This window comes from Bidens hawaiensis, unplaced genomic scaffold (assembly GCF_021521415.1).
Source record: "Bidens hawaiensis isolate Kalapana, Puna unplaced genomic scaffold, B.hawaiensis_p1.1 tig00066420_1, whole genome shotgun sequence".
NCBI lineage: Eukaryota > Viridiplantae > Streptophyta > Magnoliopsida > Asterales > Asteraceae > Bidens > Bidens hawaiensis.
Window position 1 is genome coordinate 24024 of NW_027501823.1, and position 16300 is coordinate 40323.

General features: G+C 38.3%; 1 protein-coding gene across 1 annotated transcript; it reads right to left on the reverse strand.

The window, feature by feature from the left end:
• Positions 1–301: 301 nt before the first annotated feature.
• On the reverse strand, positions 302–2083 carry LOC143604752 (uncharacterized). Its single transcript, XM_077081138.1, has 2 exons — positions 1352–2083; positions 302–988 (listed from the first exon to the last, which is right to left on the reverse strand). Exons 1-2 carry the CDS (start codon positions 2081–2083, stop codon positions 302–304), a joined length of 1419 nt encoding a protein of 472 aa, XP_076937253.1.
• Positions 2084–16300: the final 14217 nt, after the last annotated feature.

The window sequence follows — 16300 nt, forward strand, 5'->3', positions numbered from 1 at the left end:
TGCGTATGTCATGTTCCAATAAAGCGACCGTATAGCATTTCATTCGCGGCCGCAACTTTTGGGTACCATCTACAATCAAATAAGCTAGAACGCCCCCGTCCGAATGGAGATTGAGTACGAAAGAAAGTATCCAAACTTGCAACACAAAGCTCAAAGCACCCAAAGCAGACATTAAACAGACTCTAAAAACTTAAAACAAACTCAAAATAAAATAATAATAATAATAATAATAATAATAATAGAAAAAAATAAAAATATTATACAAACTCTACACTCGGGTATTTCTCGAGGCCTATCCCTATCAAGCAATTAAAGTAGGGATGTCGAGGATATATACATCTTCCTCAACCGAATCAACCGGACCACCGATATAATGCTTTAATCTATGGCCGTTCACCTTCCACGCTCTCCCCTCATGATCAACTAACTCAACTGCACCGTACTGAAATGCTGCCTTCACCGTATACGGACCAACCCATCTCGATCTAAGCTTACCTGGAAATAACTTCAAACGGGAATTATAAACCAACACACGATCCCCACACTTGAACTCTTTCACTTTCTTCAACTTTCGATCGTGTAACGCCTTCGTACGCTCCTTATAACTCCATGATCTCGCATACGCCTCATCTCTCAACTCCTCTGCCTCATGAATTTGGAGATACCGGTTTTTCGCAGCTTGGGTCAGGTCAAGATTAACGGATCTCAACGCCCAATATGCTCTATGCTCTAACTCAACCGGTAAATGACACGCTTTCCCGTAAACCATCCTAAAGGGCGTGGTCCCAATAGGCGTTTTAAATGCTGTGCGGAAAGCCCAAAGTGCATCATCCAACTTATCAGACCAGTCCTTTCGGTTCTTGCCGACAGTTTTCTCTAAGATTCGTTTAACTCCTCGGTTTGCATTCTCCACTTGCCCGCTCGTCTGTGGATGATAGGCGGTGGACAATCGATGGGTGACCACATATCGTGCCAACACCTTCTCCATCTGGGAATTACAGAAATGTGTGCCCCTATCACTGATCAAAGCCTTGGGAGTACCAAACCAACAGAACAACCTCTTCAAGAATCCCACTACAACTCGGCCGTCGTTAGTGGGCAAGGCTTGAGCCTCAGCCCACTTGGAAACGTAATCGATAGCCACGAGAATGTATCGGTTCCCTCGAGAAGACGGGAACGGACCCATGAAATCAATTCCCCAAACGTCGAAAACCTCACAAACCTGAATAGGGTTTTGGGGCATCTCATTACGGGATGAGATGTTACCAGTGCGCTGACATGCGTCACACTGTCTGACAAACTCGTGTGAGTCTTTAAAAATCGATGGCCAATAAAAGCCGGAATCTAAAACTTTCCTAGCGGTGGAAGATGAACCATGGTGGCCTTCAGTTAAACCCTCATGACAATGCCTAAGAATCTCACGGCCCTCTTCTCTACTCACACACCTCCTCAACACTCGATCGGCGCCTACACGAAACAAATACGGCGAATCCCATATGTAGTGGCTAGCGTCTGCAAAAAACTTCCTCCTCTGCTGATAACTCATGCCCTTAATCACTACTCCTTCGGCCAGATAATTCGCAATGTCGGAGAACCATGGCAGACCCTCCTCTTCAGCACTCACGTATAAAACTGGCTCTCTCTCAAATCTCACTCTCACCATCATCAACGACTCATGGGGGAACTTATCCCCGATGGCATCCTCTCTAATCTCCTCTCTCTTCGGATCCTCCAGACGTGATAAGTGATCCGCAACTACATTCTCCGCTCCCTTTTTATCTCTAATCTCAATATCGAACTCGGAAAGCAAGAGAATCCATCGTATCAGGCGAGGTTTGGCATATTTCTTGGTGAACAGGTATCGCAATGCCGCATGATCAGTATAAACGATGGTTTTGGACAACACGAGATAAGAACGAAATTTTTCGAACGCGAAAACCACTGCTAGAAGCTCCTTCTCAGTAGTCGTGTAATTCTCCTGAGCATCATTGAGGGTCTTACTCACGTAATAGATAGGATGGAAGTGCTTGTCCTTCCGCTGACCTAAAACAGCCCCGACTGCAAAATCACTAGCGTCGCACATGAGCTCGAAGGGTAAGCTTCAGTCGGGTGCTACTAAGATAGGGGCGTTAACCAACTGCCCCTTAAGAAACTCAAACGCCTTCAGACAATCAGCATCAAAGTCGAATGCGATGTCCTTCTCTAGAAGGCGAGTCATAGGTCGGGTGATCTTAGAAAAATATCTAATGAACCTACGATAAAAACCCGCATGCCTGAGAAAACTACGAACGGATTTCACACTAGTCGGTGGAGGAAGTCTACTAATAGTGTCTATTTTAGCTCTGTCTACCTCAATACCGTCTCGCGAAATCTTGTGCCCGAGCACAATGCCTTCAGTCACCATGAAGTGGCACTTTTCCTAGTTCAACTTCAACTTCGTCTCTAAGCATCGCTTCATCATCTTCTCAAGATTTGAAAGACATTGATCGAATGAGTCCCCATATACCGAAAAATCGTCCATGAAAACCTCCATGGAACTCTCGATCATGTCCTGGAATATCACTACCATGCAACGCTGGAAAGTAGCCGGAGCATTACATAACCCAAAAGGCATACGTTTGTACGCGAAGGTACCGTATGAGCATGTAAATGTGGTCTTTTCCTGATCCTTATGTGCGACCGGGATCTGAAAATAACCTGAAAATCCATCAAGAAAACCGTAAAACTGTCGTCCCGACAGACGCTCCAACATCTGATCGATGAACGGAAGAGGAAAGTGGTCTTTCCTAGTAGCGTCGTTAAGCCTCCTGTAGTCGATGCACACCCGCCAACCTGTGACTGTCCTAGTCGGAATAAGCTCGTTAAGTTCGTTAGTGACAACTGTCATCCCTCCCTTTTTAGGTACAACCTGAACGGGACTCACCCATGAAGAATCGGAGATGGGATAGATCAAGCCTGCGTCAAGGAGTTTGATAACCTCCTTTTTTACCACCTCCGACATGTTAGGGTTGAGACTCATCTGAGGTTGGATTATAGGTTTGTACTCATCCTCTATGAGTATCCTGTGCGTGCAAAAGTTCGGGCTGATGCCCTGAATGTCCATGAGTTTCCACGCAATAGCTTGTTTATGTGCCTTGAGCACATCAACCATCCTCGATTTCTCATCATCCGCCAAATGAGAAGAAATGATGACGGGTAAATCAGCGTCACCATCCAAGAAAGCGTACTCTAAATGAGGAGGTAGCTCTTTAAGCTCGAGGGACGGTGGTGCCTCAATTGATGGTCTCTCCTTCGGTCCCTCGGTGCTATCTGCAACCGTGAATACCTCGGGGTACTCAGGAGGTGAGCCAACAAGAATGCTCAGGTCGTGCTCCGAAAGAACGTCAACCTCGTCCTCCTGATTGAGCAAATATGCTATAGAGATGTAGTCAAGACATCGCTCAAACTGAGATATGAACGTGTCAAGAAAGTAAACGGAATCGTCCTGACTACTAGAGTTCCTCGTTGATTTGACGACATCGAAAGTGACGTTCTCCTCCCCTACACGAAGTTTGATTTTGCCGTCGAAGACGTCAATAAGCGCTTTAGCAGTACGCAAGAAGGGTTGTCCAAAAATGAGTGGGACCTGATCGACAACCTCCATGTCAAGAATAACAAAATCCACAGGGAAAACGAATTTATCGACTTTAACGAGTAAATTTTCCACAATTCCCCGCGGATATTTGACCGAACGGTCGGCCAAGGACAAACTCATGCGCGTCGGGACTGGCTCGCCAAGGTCTAGCTTTTTATATAGAGAATATGGCATCAGATTAATGCTAGCACCTAAATCGGCCAACGCGTAGCTCTCAGTCGAGCTGCCAAACAAACACGGGATCGTGAAGTGTCCCGGGTCTGCTTATTTCTCTGGCAACTTGTTCTGGACTACCGCAGAGCATCCTTCATTCAAACATACTGTCAAAAGCCCCTCCAGCTTCTTCTTATTCGAAAGAAGGTCTTTTAAGAATTTGGCATATTTAGGCATATGCTGGAGTGCCTCGACAAACGGAAGATTGATTTTTAGCTGCTTAAACATGTCCAAGAAATGTCCATATTCCTGCGCATACTTCTGCCGCAGAAGACGAGCAGGATACGGAACTCGAGTAAGATCGACTTCGGGACTCTACTTATCTTCAATCTTCTTCTCAACAACTTTCTTTGCAGGAGACTCACCGTTTGACGTGATACTTTCTGGGACTCGCCTCTCTTGCGTCCTCACAGGAGTCTCCATCTCTATCTCCTCGTCCACCAGCTCCTCATCATCTGCCGGCGACCTCTCTCGATCACGTCCTTTGCCACTACGGGTGGTCACCGCCTTCAATTGTGCCTTCGGGTTAAGCACTGTGCTGCCCTGAAACGCTCCGACCTGCTTATTAGGTAGCATCTGCTTCATCATCTCATCCACCTTTCGAGACATTTCCAAAAACGACGACTGCTGGTTCTTCAATAAGGTGTCGTGCTCAGCCAATCTCTGCTGTGTGTTATTATCTCTGTCAATAAGGTGAGAAAGCATGGTAGATTGCTTAGTTAGAAGTTCCTTAAGATCCGGATACATACCGCTACCCTTCCCCACACTCGAACTCCCAGCTGCCTCTGGGTCACTAACATGCTCCTGCCTGTGCTGAAAACCCTGAGCATTACCTCCTGACCTCCAACCATAGTTGGATTTATTTCTCCATCCTGAGTTACCGTAGGTATTCGCTCCTCGATTCTGATTACCCAAGTAGTCAACCTTCTCTTGTTGATCGACCGAACAATCAACTGTATCGTGCCCTCCGCGACAGATTTCGCATTTCTGAGCGATCTTCTTCAACTCTCGGATATCCTTCTGCATTGCCTCTAAGGCAGCCGCGATGGTAGTATCATTCGAGACCTGATAGATGCCTCGAGCGGAAGAAGTGGTGGTTGTAGAAGCACCTCAGGCGGACGGCTCCTGCTGCTTGGCTAGGGTGAAACTCTCAAATAAAGACTCACACTCATCTATATCCAGCTTCTCTAACATGTTTCCTCTAGCTGACGTATTGAATCTCTTCTGCATCTCAAAGGTCAGCCCGTCATAGAATTTCTCGACTACAGCCCATTCGAGTAGACCATGCTGGGGGCATCTACTAAGCAGATTGTGGAACCTTTCCCAAGCCAAAGGGTATGGCTCATCAGGTTCCATGCGGAAGGAACAGATTTGATCACGAAGTCGCGAGGCTTTAGATGGCGGAAAATATTTCTTAAGGAATTCAGCTTGAAGATCATCCCAGGTAGTAATGGACCCAGGGGGGAAGGTTTTCCAACCATGATGAAGCACGACCCTCAAGAGAAAATGGAAAAATATGAAGGTAGATAGATGTACGAGTGACGTTGGCAATATTGAAAGTGTCGCAAGTACGAGTGAATTTGTTAAGATGGCCAGGGGCGTCCTCGTCTTCAAGTCCGTGAAAGGGGGCAGAATTAGTGATGGAGTTCATGACGTTGGTTGGAATCTGCCAGTTATTAGCATCGGGCATCGCCGGACGTGTGGTATCAGACCGTCTCCCCATAACTCCCTTATTCGCTCTCGAGTGAACCGTACGCGTAGGTGGGTTAGCGTCACCCATATCTAATGTGGAATCAGAAACGTGTACCTTGCTTTTGCGTAGAGGACGTGCAATCTCTTGAAACTCCCTACGGCGCTCACAAAAATCTCTCTCAGGTTCGTCTGAAGCAGTGAACTCTGGTGGTCCTAGTGAACGTGTACATCGCATACGCTGAAAAACAAGTATAATAGTAAGGACCCAAGATTATCCCTAGAGTACACAAATTACAGTTAAGGCACATATAGCAATCAAGAGCAATTAAATAATAAAATAAAATAAAACTAATTAACTAAACTAAAACTAAAAACAAATAAAAGCAAATAGAAACTAGTTCGCTATTACCAAGTGTCCCCGGCAACGGCGCCAAAAACTTGATGTGCACGAAGTGGTATATAAAATTTTAGCAAATAATGACCAAGCACAACGAGTAATAAAAACCTAGAATACCCTAAACCAAACCACTAGCAATAGGCAAGTGAACCTATCGGGAGTAGAATAGCTATGGGAAGACCGGGAATATCGAACCCTAGAGACACTAATTTAAATAACGAGACTAGTTTTAAAAGCTAATTTATAGTAATAATTAAGAAAATATATAGTTTTGGATTTTTATTTATTTTATTTAAAAACTAATAATTAATTAAACTAAATACCTAATTAAATTAAAGTAAACTAAAAAATTAAATTACCAAATAAAAACTTTAGTAAATTCAAATATGAGAAAGAGTACCCAGGCAAGGAATCCGAATTGTGACGACTCGGGCTTTTATCGGTTACGAGAAAATGTTATGGGAACCGGGAATCTAAAGATATGAAAATCTAGGAATCTTAATGGATCCTTAATCACTCTCAAGGTGTCACCGAAAAAGAAATCTTAGAGATCATGTAAAAACACCGGCTTATTAGTTCACCTGTCAGTTCACCAATTATGATTAATTACCCTATAAAACAGCTAACCCGTCGGTTTCACTATCTCAATGCACCAAAGTACACGGGGTGGTTTATGAATAGTCTAAAGGACACAGGTAAATAGTGAAATTAAGACAAAAATAGGCAAACCTCCTGTCAGATAATTTAACCTAAAACCCTAACAACGCAGACAAACCCGACAACTTATCACCCGTCAGATATTTAAGCTAGTAAAGAATATAAACTTTTAATAATATGCTAAAAATCAGTTTATATGGTGAATGAGCTTAATAAACCATAAACAAGTTGCAAACACACAGTAAACAACCCTAACATGCAACCTATAATCGAAAAAACAATCAATCAAGTAATATGTGAAACATTCATTCAAACACAAATCAAAAGTAAATACGCATGAGACACATCCAATAAAACTAGTCAAAACTTTTAATTAATCAAAATCCCATAAATATAACCCGAAAACCGACTAGTCCAAACCAATCAACAAAACATCATCACAAGCCTAGATAACTAAAAGAGTTTAGCCAACAATCATATTCGAAACAAGAAAATATATAAGTTCAATAAAGAAGTTCATAATAAAAATAAAAATAAAAAAATCAAACCAATCTTGTAGTTGTTGTCCACCCCCAACGAAATAATAATAATGTAAAGCTTGTGCACGTGCTTTGTCTCTCTCTCGTGAGTCCAAAAAAAAAACCTCCAAACAAGTATATAATAATAATAATGAGAATATATGGTGACTTGTGATGCTGCTGCTTCTCTGACTTTGTCTCCTCAACCCCAACCGAAATATATATAATCCTGCTGAGTTTTGCGGCTGATGTCACTTTATATATCTTTTCTTTTTACCCTACTTTTCATTAAACGGACTTCATAACAAGATTAATAATCTAGCCCAAGTTTTGAACAATAATTGATGAGCCCAATGTCAATTTGTTGATGCATGATAATTTTATTATGGTGGGCCACGCTTTCCATGCAGTTACTGTAAACAAATTCAAAGTCAAAGTTAATATAAAATATTGCTAGTATTTTACAATCAACTTATGATTTGCAAGATACTTTCTTTTTGAAACTGATGTGTATAATAACAATAATAATAATCTTGTAATCTACACAATATACTCGACCCTTTACTCGTTGATCTTAACTTAGTAAAATTTACTCATTTAAGCTCGTTTGATCAATAAATATTGCAAATCCAAACATGAGCCAATTAGGAGTACTAATCAATAAAAACAAAGTTCAACGTATTTAAAAGTGTATGAAATATTTATATAATAATATATGTATTTTATGCCACATCAATCAGTAATCCACTAGTATAAGTAGTTTGTCTCGATTATAACTTGATCCTTATAATCGGTAGTGTACTATTAATACTAGTAAGTCTTTAAATTGAATCAGGCTGTATATCTAGTCGGGGTATGGCTGTTACGCCCAGTAAATGTCCGTAGTCCTAGATTGTGACGTTGTACAATGTTTAAGATTCAAAATCGGTTTTGGCTCAGTTTCACCGTTTAAAGTGCCTTGCCAAGTACGTCGTTTACGCGTTCCGAAAATAGGTAAGGTCATACAAAGTTAGGTAAATGTACTATTCGATAAAATGATTCAATTTTCAAAAGAAAGTCAGGGTTTAGATGTCTGGATTTGCTACACGGTTCATTTTCGTTTTTATAGAGATTTGATTGTACAAAACGCGTACAATGTAAGGACCGATCTATCACTAATCAATCTCATAACCAACAACTTAATGTTGACAAGAAGGTTACAAAGGATGCCAGTGTGAAGACCCGATGAACATCAAAGGCAGAATTAATGATATTCAAAGTGTTGCTAAATGAGCACAAATATAACAAACACACACAAGTCACTCAAAATATTTCCATTGATATTATCTAAGAATACAATGAAGATCTATTAGAGTTTTTAGGTGGAATGTCAGGTGTGAGGCTACTTTTCGTATGAAATATTCCTTTGGCTAAAAAAGTTTTTCAGCCGTCAAATCACTCTATATTCACTCAGGTCCTCTCTCATAAATGTGACCTAAACTTTCCATAAATAGGCACACCTAACACCTTCTAGAAACCTTGATGATTGTTACAAGACATATTCAAACATATTCAAAATATTGCAAGTGTAAAATGTCTTTGAGTAAACTTTCATCTTTGTCGAGCAAACCTTGTAACCATCAGTGTGCTTGGAATAGTTCTCCAAGCAAGCTTTACTTAGAATATTTTCCTTATAAAATATTATTCAAGCAGACTTCGATCTTCATAATAATATCAAACTTTGCTCGATAAAAATTCTACGAGCAAACTTGTTCTTCTTGATCTCTTCAACCTTTTGTCTTTAACTTATTTAAACAAAATAAGTGTGCTGGTGACATTGTAGTTTGATCGAGGTTGAACCTTGCTGGTGGAAGTCCATAGAATAATTCCATCATAACTTCCATCAAGTGTGCTTAATATCACTGTTTATTGAACCTTGCTCGACCCACCAAATTACTTGGTTAAGCCAAGGGTTTGCTCTGAAACAAACCTTGCTCAACTGAAGAACAACCTTGCTTGATGAAGTGTAGTTTGCTCGAACTAACACTAAGAAGAATTCCAGAAGATGACCTTGCTCGTAAGTAAGATACCTTGCTTGAATAATTCTAGGCTTGCTCGAAGTGCCAAGTTTCCTCAAATTCCATACTTAGTCATTTCTTTTAGGAGGTTGAGAAGATTCCAATCTTCCTCAGTCAAATCTTGATCCCAACAATCTCCCCCTAGATTGGAACAAACTCAGATGCACCAAAACACCTATTAGTTACTTACACTTGTTTAAAATACACATCAAATTCTAAAAAGCAATAAATTACATTACTTAAAAAAAAAAAATTACATATTCAAATCTGTCTCAAGGGTATTAAATATCAAAATAACCTCATAAATCAAAAAATAAAAGGCTTTTATCTTCTTGAGCGTCCTGTTTCAGATCTTCTGTCAAGCTTCACAGCAACAGACTTTTAATGGAAAATTGATATCTCACTGTGGAATGGATATTGAGCTGGATGATTCCACCTTATAATATTGTTAAAATCATCCACATGAAGATATTCCAAATAAGTAACATGTTCAATAATTACCAAGGCCACACCTTCAGAATTTCTCAAGATGAAAGATTGAGTTTGCCTTTCATAGTGAACTTGAGAAATTCTTCCATTTCGTTGGACTTCAAAATTCGGCCTGGTCATTTGTTTTCTCATACTAATACACTCCTTCATTGTGGCAAGAGGATTAGAGGCCTTCCTGGATTTTCCATAGGATAGCTCAGTCATTCTTATATCGCTCATCCTCCTCTACCTTTTGATCTTCATAGCATTAGTGTATTCCAACTTTCTCTTCTTGTTAAGCAGAAGAAATCCCTTTCTTGATTGTTCTTTTAAGTATTTTGACAGGTCATTCCTCTATTGTCCTGCAAACCTATTCCTCTGCTGATAATCATAAAGATGCAGACTATCTAATTCCTCCAAATGTTCCCTGTTGAAGTCTTGGAAGTCATCCTTGAATACTATAGTTCTCAGCTCACCAGTAAACGTTTTCCTTATAAAATATATCTCTCAATTGAGATTTTCCCAAATTATTAAATACTCTGGCTGGCATCCCTTTCTTCAATGTAGCCTGCCTGAGAGTATTGATCTTCTACTTGTCTTCGTAGGGCATCAGATTTGTTGTTGAATCAACCTCAAAGGGTTCTTTCATCACTTTAGATAACAAATAAGGAGTTTGAGTTGGTTTATCGGTTTTGGATTGATCCTTCAACTCCTTCTTGTATTTAGCAAGTTATGACTCGTATAATTCTTTCTTTTGTTCTCTAGTCAGATTTCTCACTTCATCACATGCACCCCTGGCTTCCATCAATCTTTCAAGAAGAGTTTCTTTACCTTTTGACATATCTTTATATTTCACTTCTGCAAACCAAGCCCTAGCCCTATCAGTGTTTTCCTTTCTCATCCGGTTCTCCTCCTCTTTTTATTTCATCTCATTTATCCTCCTTTGTTTTAATTGTTCAGCTACAACATCAGCTTCATCCTTCAATTTTTGTGATATCCATCTAAACAACATTTGAACATCTTTCTTTTGCAAAACTTCATCATGTTGAAACGGAATACCATTTTCAACAAGGAATCCAACCTTTCTTCCAAATTTTCTCATCACACTGTCCTTCCTTTTCAATTCATCAATTTCTTCCGATCAAATCTTTTCTTTTCATCCTCTGCCTCCTTCACTTGTACAGGTTTGAATAAAAGTCTTCAAATTTTATGTTGCTCAGCTCTTCTTTAGTGTAGTTGTGTAACTTTAGGTAAGTCAGATATTGTTTTATCAGTATTTTCCTATTTTCTCTAATATTTCTCACATCTTCTCTCTTCCTTTCAAACAGTAGATCAAGATTTTCTTCAGAAATCTCCTCCATTTTTTCAAACCTGAAACCTTGGGCTATAAGACTAATTATTCTTGTATCTTATTTGTTCAATTCCTCTAGTCTGGCCTTTATAATCTCAATATGAAAATCAGTTAAGTTTATTTGAGGTGAAGAATGTTCATCTTCTTTATCTTTTATTTCTTTTCCTCCTCATCATCCTCAATATCTGATATATCTTCCAAGGCTCCAATCTGAGGTTCATTTACTTCATACTCTTCAGGCAATTTTGTTTGTAAGGGGATAGCATGTATTGGTTCTTTAGTATGACTTTCATCCTTACTCTCCTTATCCCCTTCTTTATCTTCTCATTCAACCTTCTTCTTCTTCTTCTTCTTCTTCTTCTTTTCTCATTGGGCAATAGTTCTTCTAGTATTTTGCCCCCAAATCTCTTTTTACTTCTTACAAACCTCACAATATTGACTGGCCATTCTGTTTCATTAGCTCTAATTTCTGTTCTCTTTCCAGACTTTTAATGGCCATATCATTTTCCTTTTTGATCAACTCCTCTTGTATTCTGCTAGCATCCAGGCCTGTCACCAATTGCTTGTCAGCATTTTCATTTGAGGGTTCAGCATTGGTACAGTCTGTTGAGGGATCTCAGTTTGAAATTTATAAACAATAATGACCAGAGTATTGTGTACCTCTTCAGTTTTTGTAGCTTAAGTAAACCTTCAATAACCTCCTGTTCTATCACCCCCCTGCTCATCAATCTCCTTCTGAGTTAAACAGTCATTCAGAATGTCTCTTTGAATTCATTCATGTATGATCTGATCATGTGTTTTCTGCCTCTTCTGCAGACTCATCAACAAACAATAATTGGTCACTAGATTCAATTTCTTTCTTTTTTAATGGATGCAGCTGGCCCTCATGCTCAGCCACTGCTTTGCCCTTCTTTCTCTCTTCTCTGCTCATCCTCATCCACCAGCTTGGATGGTCCAATTTTCCTTACAACTGTTGGTGGGAACTCATCTATTTCTTTCAACATTTTTTCAATTCTTCATCAACTCCCTTCTCCTTCACTAACTCAGAACTTACTTCATCAAAATCAGTATTAAGTTGATCTGTCTTGTCAGATAATATAACAGTTTCACCAGAGATAGCAACTTCTTCACTAACATCTTCAGCTACAACTTTTTTGTCACTTTCTGCATTAGTCAACACTTCATCATTTTCAATCACTTCATTAAGTATCTCCTCTACCACATTCTCAATAATCACATTCATATTTGAAACCTCATCAACAACATTCACATTCACATCATCAGCGTCATCCTCCCTTTCCTCATCACTACTAACATACAATTCACCCAGTAGTTTCAGAGCAATATTATCATCAACATTTACACCAGCAATAGGTATATTCTTCCCATGTTTTGTTGCATCTGAGGTTTTCTCAGCCTCAGCCACCAAGGTTTGAATATTTAAGAGAGCATGTCCTAGTTGTGATTTCAAGTCCTTGTTTTCTTCTTTCAAGTCATGATTCTCAGTCTTTAGATTACAATTCTCCACAATAAGATCAAAATTTCTTTTAAACGGGTAATGAGATGAAACTGGAGAAATTTGGTCTGATTTAGAAGATTCAAAGGATTGGGTTTGTATAGGTTTATGAGGTGGGATTTGGATAATATGTTCACTAGTGCTTGGTAAAGGATTGATTATTTGGATTAAATGTGTTGGGCTTTGGGTAGGTGGGGATAAAGATGTTTCATGTTGTTCAAAGTTTATGGAGTGTGATGGTGATTGGTATGGTGTATTAGGTTGGTTTATGAGATGGTATGGGATTAGTTCTGGAATATAAGGTTCTGGTTCAGTTTGAGTTTGGGTTTGGGTTTGGTTTTGTGGGGAAGATGGTGGTGAAGGAATGAATGGTTCAAAGGTATGGGAAAGGTGAGGTGGTGAAGGGATATAGGGTTCATGGAATTGGTCTTGTGGTGTTGATTGGGTTGGTAGTGTAGAAACAACATCATGCACAATCTCCCCCTCAACTTGTGCCAAATTCTCATCCCCAACATCAACTCTACTATCAACATTTCCTCCTCCATGTATATCATCTCCTCCAGCATTATCATCATCATCACAGTCACTGTCATCATCCTCATCTTCATCACTTTCTTCTTCATCACTGCTCACCAAAGCTGAAGCAGGAACCTCCATAATCTCCATGTTATTATCAACCAACCACAGAAGGATATCAAACCCACTTCCGGGTTAAATTGGCTGGTTGGACCCAATTTATTAATTCTTCTGGACACATTGGGGTACTGTAATACATGTGTTATACCATTTGTTGGAAGGTCATGATGTATAATGTTGAATATAATCTATAAAAATTGAGGATACATTAAGAATCTGTCTTTTTCAGCCTTCCTCAAGTTTGTGACCAATCCCTCAAATATCATCTGAGAAAAATTAAATGGGCGGTCATAAACTACAGCCACAGTCGCTGTTGATATTTCTCTGCACATCAGAGTCCAAGTTCCCCTCATTGGTGTTAAACTCTGAATAATGTGACGAATAAGGAATCGGTACAACACTGGAAACATCCCTTTTTAGAATTGACCCTCATTAATGATGCCCTGATAGCTCATTGTCTCCTGGAAAACTCTTAGCAATCGCTGTGTAGAGTATGACAACTAGACTTCAAGATTGTCTTGTAACTGAAGGCTCACCCGTATCAGGTCTTCAGTTATTTCTAGTTCCCGACGTAGCACAGTAGCTTATATTCGTCAACCGTTTACGTCATCTACTAATTGAGCATAATTCTAGAAATCAAGATGATGATTTCTATAAATTAAAGGGCTCTCAATAAAAGCGACTCGAACGTTGGAGCGTAGCAACCATCTTATCATAAGCTCCAGTGGGCGATTCTCCTCAGTAATTCGGAGAAAAGCGCACATATTTTGCTTGGGCTCAAATGGATATACCATTTTCTACACAGACACAAATAAAAATATACATTCAAAGCAATAATTAGTCAAATATGAACATCAATTGAACATGCAAAAAGATAAAATTGAATAAGAAAGTATAAAAGGATGGTCTTTATGAACCTGTTCTTCGACTATATTATAACTACACATAAAACAGAGATCTCAGTAAACATGAAAATGGAACCCTAAATTCATGTAATGAGTGTCGGAAATCATTCAATTGAAGCTTACCAAGTCGGAATTAAAGTGGATGATAATTTTTGGGTAGGATCAGTGAGCAACGGTTGGGTTACTTAGGTCGCGAGCAAGCGTTTGATAATTGAATAGAGAGAGAGAGGGAAAAGATGAATGTAAATTTTTCTAAGTCCCTCTTTTATAGCATATGCTTTGTGCATTTGAAAGTGGATTTTAACTGATTTTTATCATTTAGTTCATGAATACTGCCAAAAAGCCAGATTTCAAATATTCACGCACAAAGCTTGCTCGATAAAGTATTTTATCCAAGCTTGCTCGTTCCAAGAGTTTACTTGTGTTTTATTAAAAATATACTAAGTAAATAAAATGAAAGAAATTTACTCGAATGTGATGGATTGCTCGAGAAATTAATCACAAGCCTTGAAATCAAGTAAATTTGTTCAAACAGACAACTTTGCTTGAGATCAATAAAGATCCCAAAATAGTAACTTAGAAATAGTCCTAAATGTCAAACCTTACTCAAATATTTTACCAACACAAAGTTTACTCGATTTTACTAAGACAAACAAAGAGTTAACATACTTCAGAGATATACTTTCAAGTATACTCGAAAAAACAAATTTTACTCAAAAATATTACAAAAACATAAACTATGCTTGGGGATACTTTTAATGTTAACAGGTAACATAAAAGTGTGCTTAAAGCATAAAGTGTGATCGAGAAACAAAGTTTGCTCGAAAACACTTGAAATGTGCAAGTATGCTTGAAGAACACTTGAAATATGAATTAAAATATACTAGTATGCTTGAAGTATGAAGTTTGCTTGATAAACAAAGTTTACTCGAAAACACTTGCAATTTCAAAATTAATGTATTCATACATAATCAACACTTAATTAAAGCAATATTTTAACAGGTATGCTTGACAATATACCAGGTTTACTCAAAAGAGCTAAACAACAACTAAATAGTTAAGATTATTTGAACAATATTCATTTTGATCAATTTCAATTAGAATTCATGATGTATGTTTGAAATAGACAAATTTCAACTAAACTTATAAGTTTACTCGAAACACATTTAAAGCATAGTTAGACATATTCATATCAAACATTTATCAAGTATGCTCAAATGAGTTAAACTTCAAATAAAACAACTAAGTTTACTCGAAAGTTCATGAACATAAAAGTTTACTTGAAAGTACATATTCAGACATATTTATTGTAAAAAAAATGCAACACTTTTGTCTTAAACTTTACTTTTAAGCAGTTTTCTCAATTTAGTTCAAAGTTTAAGAGCAAATGGTGCATAATGAGATCAAATTTCAGTTCAATCATTTCAAATCCTCTTCTCTTTTATGAAAAAACCTCAACATGGGATCATATTGATTATGCTATCTTTCAATACTTCATTCTCAGCATTATTGTGACACATCGGGCAGGGTAATAGCAGGTACTTACTTAGCATGAATTTCATTACTTTGGTGATATGCTTAAGGTTCAATTAGTTGCATAATACATAAATGGATAACATTTATTGCACTATGATGTTCCATATCTCTTCTCAAGGCTTATTTGGCTTTCTCCAGATCACCCCAAATTGACTTCAACCCCCTGATATTTGATCAATATATTTTCATGACTTTACATTTATAAATTTCTTAAGATTTAACTTTTCAAACTTTGAGGTTGAACGTTGGTCTTACATGTCATGCAATACGGACTTACATGCCTCACACTTAAGCTGTTTAGGACTTACATTGATGCCCCACCTTTGTAGTTCTAGTTTAATCCCTCATGTTTGTAAATTTATAAACTTTTGGTTGATGTATAATACTTTTGCTCAAATTTGTTATTTGTCATATATATCAGATGATTCATATTGTGTGACAGAATACCAACAGGCTTGTGTATGACTAGATAGTTAGTTTTCTACCTATCTTTTAGAAAGATTATCTTGAAGCATGCATATTTCAACAATGTATCTTCACATTAAGTTTAGCATATTCATTTTGTTTATATCACCTTAGTTTTTACACATCATGGAAAGCTACCATACATATCAATGACTGCACTAATAGTCTTTTCAAACTATTAAATCCATATGATTGGTATAAATAATCAATCTACTATAATTTCCCAAAAGGTTGGATCAATTTTCATTGAAAAAC